Source organism: Brassica napus, chromosome C8, assembly GCF_020379485.1.
Source record: "Brassica napus cultivar Da-Ae chromosome C8, Da-Ae, whole genome shotgun sequence".
NCBI classification, from domain to species: Eukaryota; Viridiplantae; Streptophyta; class Magnoliopsida; order Brassicales; family Brassicaceae; genus Brassica; species Brassica napus.
In genome coordinates, this window is record NC_063451.1 from 22,281,432 (window position 1) to 22,297,197 (window position 15,766).

At 34.9% G+C, this 15,766-nt stretch overlaps 1 protein-coding gene, 1 long non-coding RNA gene and 1 pseudogene across 2 annotated transcripts; all 3 read right to left on the reverse strand.

Annotated features, from left to right (window-relative positions):
* Nucleotides 1-381: 381 nt before the first annotated feature.
* Nucleotides 382-1,715, reverse strand: LOC106438853. Its single transcript, XR_001287464.3, has 3 exons — nt 993-1,715; nt 756-878; nt 382-669 (listed from the first exon to the last, which is right to left on the reverse strand). It is a non-coding gene; the product is annotated as an uncharacterized LOC106438853 (long non-coding RNA).
* A 580-nt stretch (nt 1,716-2,295) lies between these two features.
* On the reverse strand, nt 2,296-4,966 carry LOC125591542 (annotated as a pseudogene).
* Nucleotides 4,847-6,819, reverse strand: LOC125575686 (26S proteasome non-ATPase regulatory subunit 6 homolog). Its single transcript, XM_048766825.1, has 6 exons — nt 6,581-6,819; nt 6,373-6,487; nt 5,546-5,657; nt 5,339-5,484; nt 5,036-5,255; nt 4,847-4,960 (listed from the first exon to the last, which is right to left on the reverse strand). Exons 1-6 carry the CDS (start codon nt 6,717-6,719, stop codon nt 4,847-4,849), a joined length of 846 nt encoding a protein of 281 aa, XP_048622782.1. The 5' UTR covers nt 6,720-6,819.
* Nucleotides 6,820-15,766: the final 8,947 nt, after the last annotated feature.

Below are 15,766 nucleotides of genomic sequence, written 5' to 3' on the forward strand. Positions count from 1 at the left end.
CAGGTTAGTCAACACCGAATTGTTTATTCAGTCGCTGCGGTAAGTTGAAGCCAACAAATCTGACGCGGAAAATTTCTGCGGCAGTTACATCTCCATTTTCTTAACTCCGATAGTCCAGCAGCGATTGCTTTTAGTTTCAGCACCATTAAATTTGTTTTCGTTGTAGCTTTGTTGTTCGCCGCTGCGGCTGATCTCAGCGTTTATCAAACGAACATGACTACTATGTAACATGAAAAGAGAAGAAGAAACAGGGTGGTCCAAGCTTTGCTATTTTCTTCAATATCATGGATTCTTTACACATTATTAAAGGACCAATCAACATTGTAAGAAGCTAATGTAGACTACGAATTGGCAACACACAGTTTTTGTAGTCCATTACAAGTGCAAAATGTTTTATTGGTCAGTAGCACATAGATAGTACATAAACGAAGACCTTTCTTAAAATAGAGTTGAGAGAGAGATTTCAAAGATTGAAGGATTGAGAATATAAAAGTTTACAGTGACGAGTTGAAGTTAACATATATCCAACGATAGAAACACCGTCTAAGAATTCATTTTACAGAAACCAAACACGCATAGCCTATTGAATTTTGCTGAATTTAATTCGAGCTTGTCCTCGTTCTTTATTGTGGTCAAACACAAGCAAGCTGCTGTTTTCTGGTGAACAATCTGCAAACAAGTCATCAACAAAGGAATGAGAGAACAAAGATCAAGTACAAGATTCTTTTTAACAGTAAGTAAACAATCATAGTTACCGATCCCAATCATAATTTTCCTTTGATAATGCAGTAAGGAACTTCCATTTTCCTGCACAATGCTGGCAACCAGACAACCAACTCAATTGGGTCCACATCATGAGCAATCACAACTACCTTGTTCTGCAATCGTAAGAAAACAGAAAGAGTTTCAGGCAAGAATCCTGCAGAAAAGCTTTAGTTCCTCTGGAGTTACAGATCTGGTCAATGAGGTATGTAACATGGTTAAAATCATACTTCAAAACAATTGGCTTCTTGGACTGAAGAGGCTTTCCCTCGGCTTCAGACTGAGCCTTCTTGAGAAGACGTACATTCTTTGGCTGCCCAGTCTTCAGGCCTATACTTGAGGAGAATCTTGCACAGAGAAGTTGCTGCAGTTATACAAATATTGCGTAAATTAGCTACAAGGTAACCAAAACAGAGCAAGGAAATGGAAAGAGATGGAAGACGTACGTTCTTGTCAAGGGTCTTAGTGAGCTTATTGAGTGCAGGTGGGACCTTCAGCCTCTTTATTACAACAATATGAAAGATTAGGAGAACATCAGGTGGCCTAGCGGCAGTACTAACGTTTCTCACACACGACTATACGGGGTCGCCAGTTCGATACTCGGAGACAGCGTGATAGTACTGGGTTAGCTAAAAAATCCCTACGGGAATTTCTGGCGAGATGGCTCTTCGGGATGAGCCCATTCACTATAAAAAGTTCAACCTATACAGTATTAGAGAACGTCAGGTGGCCTAGCGGCAGTACTGAACGTTTCTCACACACGACTACCCGAGGTCGTCAGTTCGATACTCGGGGACAGCGGAATGGTACTGGATTAGCTAAAAAATCCCTACGGGGATTTCTGGCGAGGTGGTCATTTGAGGTGAGCCCAGTCACTATAAAAAGTTCAACCTATATAGTTTTATTTTACCAAAAAAAAAATATATATGAAAGATTAGAATCCCTTTAAAATAAAGTTTAATTCTGTAACAGAAATAAAATGTTATTATATTAGTTTTATAAATACATTGATACGGATTTAAAATATTTAGATAAAGCATGTCTTCACTTTTAAAATGTAGCAAGCTTACAAAATCTGATCAATTCAAAATCTAATGGACTTGATTTCAACATAAGCAACCAATAACACCCCCTAAACAGACACAATCCTTCCTCTCTTCTTATTATTATCTCTCACTCTCATCACATTCGAAGACCGGCAAGTCAAATAAGAAAATGAAGTCGTACTGGTCTCTCATTATCAGTCTTGAAGGAGTTCCTCATCTCATGTGTATCACCTCTGCCTCTGCACATGACCCTATCGTGTTGGAGAGAGCATCAGCTTTCTCGGAGGGTTAGTTTTCCACAAACTCAAGAGCTTCTTTCACCAGTGATATCCGAACCTGCACATGAGCTTTTGCCTGTTTGCACGGTGGCACAACATCACTCATCTGATGCTTAATCGCACGTGAGGACTTTCCTCTCTTTTTTACCATTTTTTTTTCTTTATAAGAAAAACTTCAGTATGAATTAAGAGTAGAATGAACACAGAACTTGGTTTACAAAAATACAAAATCTTAGTAAAATTATTTTAGAACTTTTCATAACGTAAATAGAATGTCATAGATAATCAGTGTTAGATGAAAACTCAGGACTCGGTGGTTTTAACAGGTAAAAGAGTTGAAGATGTCTTCCATCACACCTTTCCCATCTTGGGCATCATAGTAGAAGAAGTTCTTTACTGGGTCTCCTTTCCCTGATACTGCTTTGATCACTTCCTGCAATACCATCAAACCCCTCTCTTGTCAAAATTACAAGTTTCCAGGGAGAAGATATACAAATATGCCAAAAAGAGAGAGAGAGAAACCTGTGCTAATATTCCTCCTACAATGGCACAAGCTGGTGGGAATTCGATTGTACCACTGATAAGTCTCTCCAAGAGAGTATCCGGTATATGGCTCTCGCTCACAGACTGTTGCAATATTTAGTTTCTCAGTGAGCTTTGAGTGAGATTTATAAAGACAGAAAGAAAAGAAACACTCACGTTAGCCTCACAGAGTTTCTTTTTGGTTTCCAAGACTTTAACAAAAGATCAAGCAGTGAGCATTCTCCATGTTTACGCCCTTCATTCTCCTCAAACACTTCTATTACTGAAATATTAACACCAAAGTTTACTATGTTGTATGTATCTCTCTCTCTTAGGATCCCAAATATCAATTGTAGTAATAACTGTTAGCTGCAGTAGTAACTAGTAATCACCTCTCATAGCAAAGTAGAGCTTTGCTGTTCTCCTAGGAATCAGCTTCCAAGGTACTGATATAGCTTCCTGTGTCAATGAACCAACTTCTTACTTCTTATTCACATGTAAACACTATTCATAGCAACACTTAGTGTTAGAAGTACCTGAAAACTCGGAAAATGTTGTTCACATTCAACTGTCTCTTTAAGCTGTTTCTGTGGAAAACAATTTTCCAAGGAAAACAATACAAATGAAGATCAAATAGCGTATTGAGGGAACTGTTAATGGAGTCTAAAAATCTCCAATGGAATGTAATATGTGGCTGAACGCCAAAACAGAGTATATAATGCGTGTAAGAGATGCAACATCAAAATCATGTAAGTACCTTTGTGTACTTGTAATCTTGAAGATCAAAAAATATCTCACCACATGAGTCTCTACAATCTATTGTATAGAATGCCACACGCTTTGATAACTTCCGACATTGTTCATTGACAGACATCTGCAAAAGAAAAGAGAGAGGCAACGTTATACAGAAATGTATGGAGCAACCAAAAGCATGAAATGGATTGGGAGCTATACTGAAGATTTTATCAATACCTTGGTGGCACGACAGCCGTAGCCAATAACGACCACATCAAACTTCTCAAAAAAATCCAGTGCCAAGTGTTGTCAAATCACCTGAAAGATTTTGAAAGAATGATCAGATGATCAAAGTCATTATAGTCTGAAGCTATAAAACCCGTTTTGACGAGAGAGGTAAAACCTTTCACTACAGAGACAAGGACCATAGGGTTAAAGTCCCTGAGTGAATCACAACAGATCTCAGTCAAAGTTTTGCCTCTGTAAGCATTTTCATCGGGAGGAATCAAGAAGTTTGCGTTCAAGGCCTCCTCAGTCACTAACCGATCATCCATTAACGTCACACTACCAACTCTTGCCAGCACAGTGTTTTTGCAATACTACACACACAAATGGAACCAAAGCCAAAAAAACAATGTATCACTTCCAATTAAGTAAAGCATGACATCTAAGAAAAAAGATGAAAGAGTTACAGCTACCTCAGCAACAGTCCCCTTTATTCCAGATGCTAAGATATGAAATTTGGTCAATCTGCAAGCAAAAACATCAACCTCACAGTATATCATGAGGTGCCAATGTAAATACATGGACTGTATAGTATCAATAATAAAAGCTTCAGCAAAATGCAAATTGTGAATGAAACGAGTATTGCATCTATCAGTAGTAGTACCAAGAACATATCAAGTTAATACTCTACTAGAACATGAACTCAACACTATGATAATGTCTCATCTCAGACCAAACATAACGAAACTCAGAAGTTACCAGTTTACTAGCCTAGGAGTAGAATCCAAACTCTGTACTAACACGGAATGCGAAGTGCATAAAAAGAAATCGACTTTAAGAGTTTAGCACTCGAACCAAAGCGAGCTGAATCAAAACTGGATAAAGGCTGAAAGACACAAAGCTTTGAGAAATTGAGAGAAACTAGAATCAGTGTTTTGGAGTGAATGAGAAAGAAGTTACCTTCTTTGAGCATTAGCGCCCCCAAACCCTAATATGGCGATCGTACAAGGCAGTCTCCTGCTCCGTCAGCTCTTCTCCCTCCATTTTCAAACTCAATCTCACAATTCAGCAAATCTTTGCCTTCAGAAAATGGAGCTTGCGAAGTCTTCAAAGGTCTAAACTTTTTGGTCCAAGCGGTCAAACTTTATCTGCTCTGCCATTCCAGCTGAGAAAAAAATACACCAACAATGGAGCTATTAAAATCACACAGAGAAAAAGCAAGCAAAATGCATACACAAATAAGACAGTTCAGCAAGCTAATCTGGACACTGTATTGTACTAACCAAATGCTGAGAAAAACGCCTTGTACTGGCACTCGTACAGGGAGTTCAAGAACTCAGAAAGGAACGGTATCTTCCCAAGAACGGTCAAGATCTCAGGTGCATCAACAACCTGTCCCAAATTAGTAGCAATTTAGCATTTTACCCAAAAAGATTCACAGAGGAACTGAGACATGGATAAAAATACCTTTTGCTTAAGAGAAACTCTGTCCAGAGTTATGATGCTGGTCAGGACGGTGTAAAAAATGAAGGTCTCGTAGGGAAAGATCTCATAAGTCGTGAAGGTTGATATAGAATCCAGAAACAAGCTGGCAGCCTTCTTAAAATTTCTGGTGGACATGCAGTACAAGCCTTCATAGACCTTTAGTCTGTTCTTCCTCTCCCAGTCACCACCCTCTTCAAACAACCTGTCATGGGAGAACCGATCAACGGTTTTATTTTCCCTTTACATTAAGGGTAGTCACAGCCAAAGAGCCTAAGCAACACTTACTTTTTGGCTTTGTCAATGCTCTTTGATACCAGATCAAAGTCCATGTAGAAAAATGCAAGCTGCAGTGTGTAGAAGACAAGGTCCATCTTTTGCCCAACAGCAACAGTTTTTCCTTCTGTGAGTTTTAGTTGCTCCAGAGCTTTTTCCTAGACTCACAAAGCAAAAAAAAATTTAGTGATTTCTCTGAAGTGCGTAGTGAATACTAACTTTAACAACATGCTCAAGTACCTTATCACTAATCCTAATGAAATACAGCCCTTTAGCAAGATGAGCTTCACGGACTTCACTTTCTCCCAAATTTTCTTCTGCATCTGCAATCCTAAACAAAAGAAAACAGAAGGAATAATGTAAGTGAACATCAACACCACCTATATGTAAGAAAGGGATGGAATTTTAACATCGAAGGTCCAATATATATATATATATTGTATAATGTTGTTAGCCTTCGATAGAGCACAACAATATGTAATGATGATTATCTCCAATTCAAAATGCAAAGACATCATGTTATGATGGAAAAGCTCAGTCCAATCTTGAAGAAGATCATTGGTAACATCCAATTCAATCAAGACCTAACTCCACCCAATACGCCTCGTATTCTAAACACAGGACACTTATTGATCATTCCTTTCCATCAGTCTAAACACAGGACACTAGAAACTATAGCTACATGAATCGAGGAAGCTGAAGATATATAGAAGCAAGATGAAGAGGGAAGCTTAGCTTCATTACATCACCTACACCTAACTCCACCCAATCGGCCTCGTATTTTAAAAACTGCACATAGCTCTGTAACATCCAATTCAAGACACCAACTTATCATAATGCTAGAGTTGCTCTCCATCAGTCTAGACAGTAATAAGAGAGAATGCACTACCGATTATATCCATACGCAAAAAAAGTTGCAATTTATTAGTCGGAAACTATAGGTACATGAATCTAGGAAGCTGAAGACGTAACAAAACTCTCCAAGAAGGAAACAAGCAGAAACTTAGATATAGAAGCAAGAGGAAGAAGGAAGCTTATTAGCTTACTTCTCGTCGAGCTTTTTAAGCTCTTCCTCGTTACTAGCCCGCATAGAATCCAACAAGCTCTGATCCAATTCCAGCACAGAAGACGCCGCTAGGGTTTCGTACAAAGGAGCCATACCTTATTTAAAAAAAAAAAAACATCAGTAAACGAAAACCCACATAGAAAGTTTCAAACTTGTGTTCAGAGATTAGAGAAAGGAAGCTACTTTACCATCGGATTTGATGGAACTCAAGACGTCAGACTTGAGCTGGACTTTCTCGATGTCTTGGACATCGGGGTGAGTGAGGAGGAAGAGCTTGTGAGCTAGAATAAGGTGAGGCTGCTGAGTTCCTTCTGCTCCACCGTCCATGGTTGCTTGCTGCTACACACCTAATTGAAGAAGAAAAACTTGAGACTGATCTGAGAATTAGAGGACGAGTATAAATGAAATATTAAGTTATTAATGTTATGAAATAACTTATAATTTATAGTATCGAGAAATTTAAATAAGAGTAGAATTTAATAGCCGTACGAAGCAAATAACACTAGTATAAGGGAGAAAGTTTATTATAAGAAAGAAGAAGAAGATGTAATGGTTCTTTGATTATAAACTCTTGTTCTTGTTTATGGTGTACAAAAGAGTGAGATGAGTGATGGTATTTATAGTGAACAACAATACATAAAATAACAAAGATAGTGCTTAATTTGGTAAATGAGTGGGTGATCATAGTGTTTGATGAGTAGATGATCATAGTGCTTGAGTTGGTAAAGGAGTGGAGGATCATTTCAAAGTTTATCTTATAACACTCCCCTTGATCATCCATCTTGTATTACGTAATGCCTCGTTAAAAACCTTGTCATGGAAAACTCAATGGGAAAAACTGTAGTAAAAGTAAAAAAAGTACAACTACGTAAGCTCCCCCTCGAATGAGTAGTCATAGAACCTTTAGAACAATGATAGATTTTCATCTCTCAAATTGTAACATTCTCTTTGGGTGTCTATCTTTTGTATGTTCTTTGTTGCCTCGTTAAAACCTTGTCATGGAAAAACCCAATGGGATAAAAAAAAACCATGATAAGGAAAAAAAGTACAACCACACTTACTATCATATTTCTTTCCCTGGAAACAATATCTTCAGGATATGCATTTCAATCAACTCTCTTCAGAGAATTAAGCTTAAGAGAATAAACTCTATTCATTTCTATTATGATATCTAGGGCCTTTAGACTTCTTGTCCATAATTCTCTTTTGACTTAGACAATAGTTTATTGGTCTATTTGGATTTCAAACCAAATTTCTTACATATAATCGTATAGAAATTCGTCTCGTACATACGAATTATTCATTTGTAACTATAGAAGTTACTATTATGATTTTCTTTCTTTTCATATGAAATTACATCTTTCAGTAATGAAAAAGATTAATAATTTTTTTAAATAACACTCTTACGTATGGTATTTCAGGACCAAACATATACGAGCGTCTTAAATAAAATACTTTAAGGATCTTTATGATAACATCTCAGTTTTAGATCTCCAGTTTAGAATACATAAAAACAATATAGTATTGTCAAGAGTTTTCTTTCAAAATATAATTTTTCTATAACTCTTCAGGAGTTTTGATTATATTCAAATCATGATTCTATTGATTTATAATCTCTTGATAAATACAAATGGATACATTTGTTAACCTTATAATATTTCATATATCCCATAAAATAGTTTGTTTCAATTCGATCGAATATGCAGAGTTCCCGGGAACATGATTTTGATATCATCAATCCTTCATGGATTATACTTTCAGGGATTAACATTTTTCAAGTGGATTGTTTTATTCAAGTTCTTCCTTTATTACCAGACTATAAGGAACTTGAAACTAGTTGCATCTACCATATGAAATTATGTCTCTTCACAATCAATTTCATATTGATCCTTCTTTGTGTGCAACGGTTCATTTACATCTCACTTGTTTTACACCTTTTAGTGTATGGACTACTGGTCCAAATACTTCTCTATTTCACAAGAAGTTTATATCTTTGTCTATTGCATCTTTCTGATTTGGCCAATCATTTCTTTGTGTACACTTTTCAATAGACTTTCTTTCATGATCCTCTTTCTCATTTATTATATCAACTGCTACTTTGCATGTATAATATCATCGACGTCAATTTTCTTATCGGTTCCATTTTGTTTCATACATGACATAACTTATTGAGATCTCTTCATTTGTCTCAGGTACCTGAATTTTCGTCAGTCATGTTTAATTTCTCTTCTGGAGATCATACAAAACTATATTGCCTCGTTTTGACCATTATCAATATATGCTCCTTTTTCATTTACGAGGATTTATCTTTGGAACCAATCTGTCTACCACCCTGCAGGCGTGACTAGCAGTTTGATATTGTTCTTGTAGAACATTTATTCTTATTGGAGCATTTACAGCTGGTATATGTGACTTGATCACTATATTTATATGGGTCGTGTCTGGCAACTGCTTTAGTAAGTTTTGAAATGAATTATCTTTTGGACTTCTATTTCACATTGTGTTTAGCCCGAGGATCAATGATAATTCATTTCAACTTATTTTCTTTTCCAGCTGTTTATTTTCTCCCCCTTATGTTGGAAGTACTAACTCACTTTTAGAATTCATGTATAGCCTTACTTATAGTTTTCGGGGATGGCTCTGGATTCTTAAGTGTCAATAGAGATTTATATCCAACATATATTTCCAACCTCATTTAAAAACACATCTTCATTTGAAGCTCTGTGGCGGAGCAACATCCAACATTCTTAGATGAAAATGATTGGTTTCTGATTCTATACCAATGATGGGGAGAACTAGTGAAATTTATTGGCTTGATGCGATCCAATGTTGCTCAAAATGTTTAGCACTTATCTCAGTGAATGTGCTATAGTCGTTAAAGACTTTAAGAAGTGAATTCACCAATATTATAAAAATGCATAGTGGGTGATCAGTCCACTAACATCTTCGTTATTTATGCCAATATCTTATTTTGGCTGGTGAAAACCATATTACCCTTTTATCTTATGGGTAAGCAACATATGTCAAATCATTCGGAAGAATCTTCTGGTTCTTATATGACTATGCATATGACCTTTAAGTATATATTCGCATTATTAATGAACCAAAATGGTCTAACTGATTCATGCCAAATGTAAACTTCTAGTTTACTATACATTTATCTTCATTATACTAATCTTTGTGTAGTACAATATATAAGAGGCTGTAGATATTTTCTCTAAAATACTTATACTGCTTTGAGAATTATTTCTGATTGAAATGTATATATCATTTCGTTTGCTTATTGTCTCAACATAAGTGTCTCAAAATCTTACGGATTTACTTTGAGAAAAATTCATTAATCTTAGTTTTAGTGTAAACATAATCTTCTGGATGTTTGACTTATCATAAAAAGTGAGATTCTTTAACTCTTCCCCTCGAGAGTATAATACTACAGGTTTATCAATCTCGAATGTATCTCATTTTCTTAATCAACAACATATCCTACATGGGTTATGTATTTTTCGTAGATCCTTTTAACTTTTGATACTTATAAAAATACAATACCTTAAGAACTTTAAATTGCATTCTTAAGAACTTTAAATTAAATTTTTATGTGCAGTAATACTATGTATACTTCTGGAGCATCATATATATCCTCTTTTTAAGCATTCTATAAGTTTTACTACCTTGTATTGTACACACAATAAATTTTCTTTCATCTTCAGATGAATTCATAATTTTTTTCTTTATTACCATGTTTATTTTCTCAACTTTAAGTGAGAGTATGAGTTCTATAAAGAAACTCTTTGGACCTTGACCTCATTTATGCTCACGTCTAAAACCACAATTTATGAGTTTTTAAATGTCATATTCTCTTCAGGAGAATGAATCATAATCAACTAGACGTGATTTATCAATAGATATTTTTTCAATATATATGCATCATAAAACAATTTCTTGAAGAAATTTTACTTTTAAACTTAACATCCAACATAGTTGGCTTTATTTACCGACTTCAGGTCTTGTAATCTTTAAATGCAAAATACAAAATGAGCTTTAGGTAATCACTTCAGGTGATAATACCTTTTTTATATATATTATCTTCCAAAACTTATGGATCTTTTAGAGTCAAGCTTTAAACTTAAAATCCTCAATATAAATGGTAATAAAATCAAAATATTTCAAATATATATAAATATGTATTAACAAAGGTGTCTTATTATATCAGAAAATAAATAAAACTTTCATAGTAATTATTATATAGACTATATTATTACTCTCATGCTTTTTAACAAAGTTTAACCTATCAATCAATTTAATGAACAAATTTATATCACTGCCAACTTCATGCAAATTGATTTATCTAATCAAGTTTGTTAAACTTGTATAAAGCATAAAAATACTTATCTTATAAACAGAAGTATATCGGCGATGAAAGTTTCAGCTGTTCACGTTTCTGAATTGGCTGATAACTTGTACATATCTTTCCGAGAGAATACACAATCCTGAAAACTTTAAATTTTTGCTCATATAAACATGGCCATTACATTAGTAAATATCAACATATAATCCAAATTCTTTTATGATATTAGACCAAAGACTAATCGACAACAAAACTAACCGATTACAAATAATTTCTTTTATGATGTTAGACCATGAATCATAAAGTATGTTTCCTTAATACCATTAAATCATGAAGCATATTAAAGTATAATAAGCAAAATTTAATTCATAAAATAACTATTATTCTTACATATAGACAAGCGTTGATATATATATATATATATATCATCGTCTAAAATGACTATATATATATATATTTTTTTTTTTTTTTAGAATTTCGCAATTTTAAAATGAATCATTTATTATGAACTTCATAATTTAAAAACCGTTTACATTAATCATACAAGAAATTACAAGGAGAAGCGATGTAAATAAAATTAAACCGATATTCATCTTAAATTCACTCGGAGTAAATTCTCCAACGAATAAACCATAAATAGAAACACAAATAAAAATGGCACATAAAAACAAAAGTGCGCGAATCATCTTTCTTGAAATGAAAAATCGGAGGAGAGCGATTTGAAATTTTTGAGAGAAGATGAAATGTTTTGGATGATGAAATGGAGTGAAAATGAGTTGTATTTATAGATGAAAATTACTGTTCATGACCGTTGGAGAAAGGGGAAATTTTTGAAAAATTTTCTTTGTGACCGTTGGGGTTAAATCGAGTGCACCAAAAATTAGTCTGAAAATATCGTATTAAACGGTCAATCAAATCTATAAAATTTCATAAAAGTGAAAAATTATGACAATGAAATATTTATGTTATATGACAACAAATCATGCGACGGCTCAGCCGATCAATGCAGAATAATAAATAAATTATACGGCGGCTCGGCCGACCAATTAATAATAAACAGAATATAAGGCGGCTCAGCCGACCAATAAATAATAAACAGGATATAAGGCGGCTCGGCCGACCAATAAATAATAAACAGGATATAAGGCGGCTCGGCCGACCAATAAATAAATTAAATTACTAGTAAATAATATAGGCGGTATTCCGGCCATTATAACATGATATAAATAATAGTAGAGGCGGTATACCGACCATTATAACAGGGTATAAATGATACAAATAAATTTTACCGAATCGCAGAGTGATCGTGCTGATAACGTGTTATGAAATAACTTATAATTTATAGTATCGAGAAATTTAAATAAGAGTAGAATTTAATACCCGTAGGAAGCAAATAACACTAGTATAAGGGAGAGAGTTTATTATAAGGAAGAAGAAGAAGATGTAATGGTTCTTTGATTATAAACTCTTGTTCTTGTTTATGGTGTACAAAAGAGTGAGATGAGTGATGGTATTTATAGTGAACAACAATACATAAAATAACAAAGATAGTGCTTAATTTGGTAAATGAGTGGGTGATCATAGTGTTTGATGAGTAGATGATCATAGTGCTTGAGTTGGTAAAGGAGTGGAGGATCATTTCAAAGTTTATCTTATAACAATTAAGTTATTATTTATTCATATATATTGAAAAATACTTGTCTTTTTTTTTTTTTTTTGTAACCACGTAAATTTTATTAAACTGTAAAAGAATAATACAAAAAGTTAATTAACCAAACAGATCTGTAAATGATAAAATAGAGTAGAAGTACTTTGATGAATAGCATTTTTAGCAACCTCAAAAAAATAGAGTAGAAGTACCTTGATTATTTTCTCTATTCACAAAATCCAGTGAGCTTTCCGGAAGAAGTTGTATCCAATGACGTATGTCACACGGCAGATTCCCCAATTCCATATGCTCTTTAACTTGATTAATAATTGTACATAACTCTTGATTATCTCCTTCAAACCACACTCTTCGCAAACCACGAATCCAAACTTGTTGAAGTTATAAGGAAACTTAGAGCTTCCCCTTCTAAAGATGTCTGTATCCTTTGTACTTGAACACTTCCCGCACCCAAGAATTTTCCTGAATCATCTCTTAAAATCCATCCACCACCATCCATTGTATCTCCAGAGCTATAATCAAAGTTACACTTAATCCAGCCTTTCGGAAGAGGTTCCCATTTTGAAGATTTTACAACTTGTTGTCTTGACCCAGAATTATGAAGAACAACATTCCTGTACCATTCAGTATTTGCATCAATAGCTCGCCGAAGATTTTCTATAGGATGGAGGTTCCTCTTCTCAAAAATGAATTCGTTTCTTGACTTCCATAATAACCAAAGAATCCAAAACACCAATTGTCTTTTACTTTCATTCTCAGGTAAGGATTCCATGAATCCAAATAAGGCTTGTAGATTATCTTTCAAATTAAGTGTTAAAACATGAGATGGTAAAATACCTGAGCATCTCCACATCGCCATTGCATGAGGACACATAAACAAAATATGATTGATTGTCTCATCATCTTGACAGCATCTTTGGCAAGTTGGATCAATATTTATTCCCCGAGTACACAACTTTGTATAGGTAGGAAGAGCTCCAGAGACAACCCTCCATAAGAAATGTTTGATCTTCGGTAAAATATTGAGTTTCCAAATATTTCGTTTAATAATCAAAGAACCTTCAGGTCTGACAATGGCTTCTCCCTCTTGATAGATATGAGTTACTGTCCAATAACCCGACTTGACTGTATATCTCATATCCTTCGTGAAAGGCCAGACCAATCCATCCTCATTAGCGAATCTAGACAGCTTGATCTTTAACACTTGCTCTATATCTCCCGGCTGAAGATGTCGTTCTAACATCGGCACATTCCAAGAATAAATATCCTTATCAATGAACTCCTCTACTCTCATGTTTTGATTGTATGACACCTGAATCACCTTACGAGGTGGGATCATCGGTAACCACCGATCCAGCCACACATTTGTATTTTTTTTTCATCACCTATCCTTACACGAAGTCCCTGTTGAAGTAGTTCTTTACCTACTTGAATAGACTTATAGCCATAAGAGGCATGCTTAACATATGAAGATTGTAAGAAAGTCATCGAATTAGTTCTTCCTTTGTATATTCTACTTAAAAGAGAGTTAAGGTTTTGCCATATCCGCCAAGCTTGTTTAGCAAGTAACGCTTTATTAAAGCTATATAAATCTCGAAAACCCATTCCACCCTCTTTCTTTGGTAGACATAATCTTTTCCAAGATACCAAGGAAATCTTTCTTCTTTCATCTTCTTTTCCCCACCAGAATTCAGAAAGAATTGCATTTATCTCATCACAAGTGGTTTTTGGAATCAAGAAACAACTCATTGGGTAAACCGGTTTGGCTTGAAGAACATACTTGATTAATACCTCCTTGCCAGCCTGAGATAAGAACTGATTATGCTACTGTGAGGTAATATCTTTGATATTCTGAACAATTCCTTCAAAATCATTGACTTTACTTTTACCAAATTGTTCAGGAAGTCCTAAATATTTTTCCCCTCCACCAATGACATGAATATTTAAAATATTCTGAATTTGAGTTCTCCTTTGTTTATCTATTTTCGCACCAAAGATTATCGAAAACTTCTCCAAATTGACCTTCTGACCAGAGGCCTTTTCATATTTAACAAGAACATCAGCCATACATGATGCATTCTCCTCATTAGCTTTGTAGAAAAATAGGGAGTCATCCGCAAATAATAAGTGAGATACTGATGGACACCGTCTTGCTAATTGCATTCCTTGAAACTTATTTTCTCTTTGTGCTTTATCGATCATCTGACTAAGAGCTTCTGCACAAATGAGAAAAGGATACGAAGACAATGTATCTCCTTGTCTTATACCTCTTGATGGTTTGATCTCCCCAAATGGTGTTCCATTAATCAATATCGAATAGGTAACATACTTGACACAAGACATTATCCAAGAGATACAGTTCTTATGGAAACCCAACTTAGACATAACAGCTTCAAGAAAACTCCACTCTACCCTATCATAAGCTTTGCTAATATCTGTTTTTAGTGCCATATATTTCTCAGAGCAGTCCTTCTTTGATTTCAAAGCATTTATTAGCTCATGAGCCACTAGTATATTATCAGAAATTTGTCTTCCTGGAACAAAAGCAGCTTGTGATTCTGAAATAATTACTTCCAAGCAACGTTGAATTCTCAAACCCAAGACTTTCGAGATCACTTTATACGCAACTGAGCACAAACTTATAGGACAGTAATCACACATACTTGCAGCTTCAGGAAACTTGGGAATGAGACATATATTAGTATGATTAATTCCATTATCCATCACACCAGTTTCAAAAAATCTCTTTACCATCTGACACACGTCCGGTCCAATAGACTCCCAAAATTGATGATAGAATGCTGCAGTAAACCCATCAGGGCAAGGGGCTTGATCTGCACCAACCAAATTCAGAGCTTCTTTGATCTATGTATCTGTAACCAAAGCAATGAGTCTCTCATTCATGTCCATCGTCACCTTAGGTTGAATATTAGGCAAGCACTCATCAAGAGATATTGTAGGAGATGATGAGAACATTTACTTAAAATAGTCTTCAGCCACGTGAGCTATTGTTTCCTCTTGATAATGAATCACTCAATATTTATCTCTCATTTTTGAGATTTTGTTCTTACTTTTCTTCATTTTAGTCAATCCATGATAAAATGGAGTGTTTCTGTCCACAAGATTCAGTCACCTATTTCTGCTCTTGAGTTTCTAATACTCCTCTTCATCTCTATAAGCTAGATTAAGACTGCCACGGAGCTCATGAATATATTCAGTTGACATAGTATTATCTCTCATAGATTGATCCAACTGACCATGGATCTCAACTATACGGACAGCCGAGTTTGTTTGGTTCCTTCTTTTCCAGTTAAATTAATAATCTCTGTACGACAATGACCAAGCTTCTGATTCCATCCTCTA

Bases quoted from the DNA above. Each gene is read 5' to 3' on its own strand.
- LOC125575686 (XM_048766825.1), bottom strand. From the start codon at position 6,719: ATGGACGGTGGAGCAGAAGGAACTCAGCAGCCTCACCTTATTCTAGCT. The intron at 5,658-6,372 runs GTAAGCTAATAA...TCTTTTGTTTAG, and splicing joins CTTAAAAAGCTCGACGAGAA to GATTGCAGATGCAGAAGAAA. The intron at 5,256-5,338 runs GTAAGTGTTGCT...CTCCCATGACAG, and splicing joins AGCATTGACAAAGCCAAAAA to GTTGTTTGAAGAGGGTGGTG.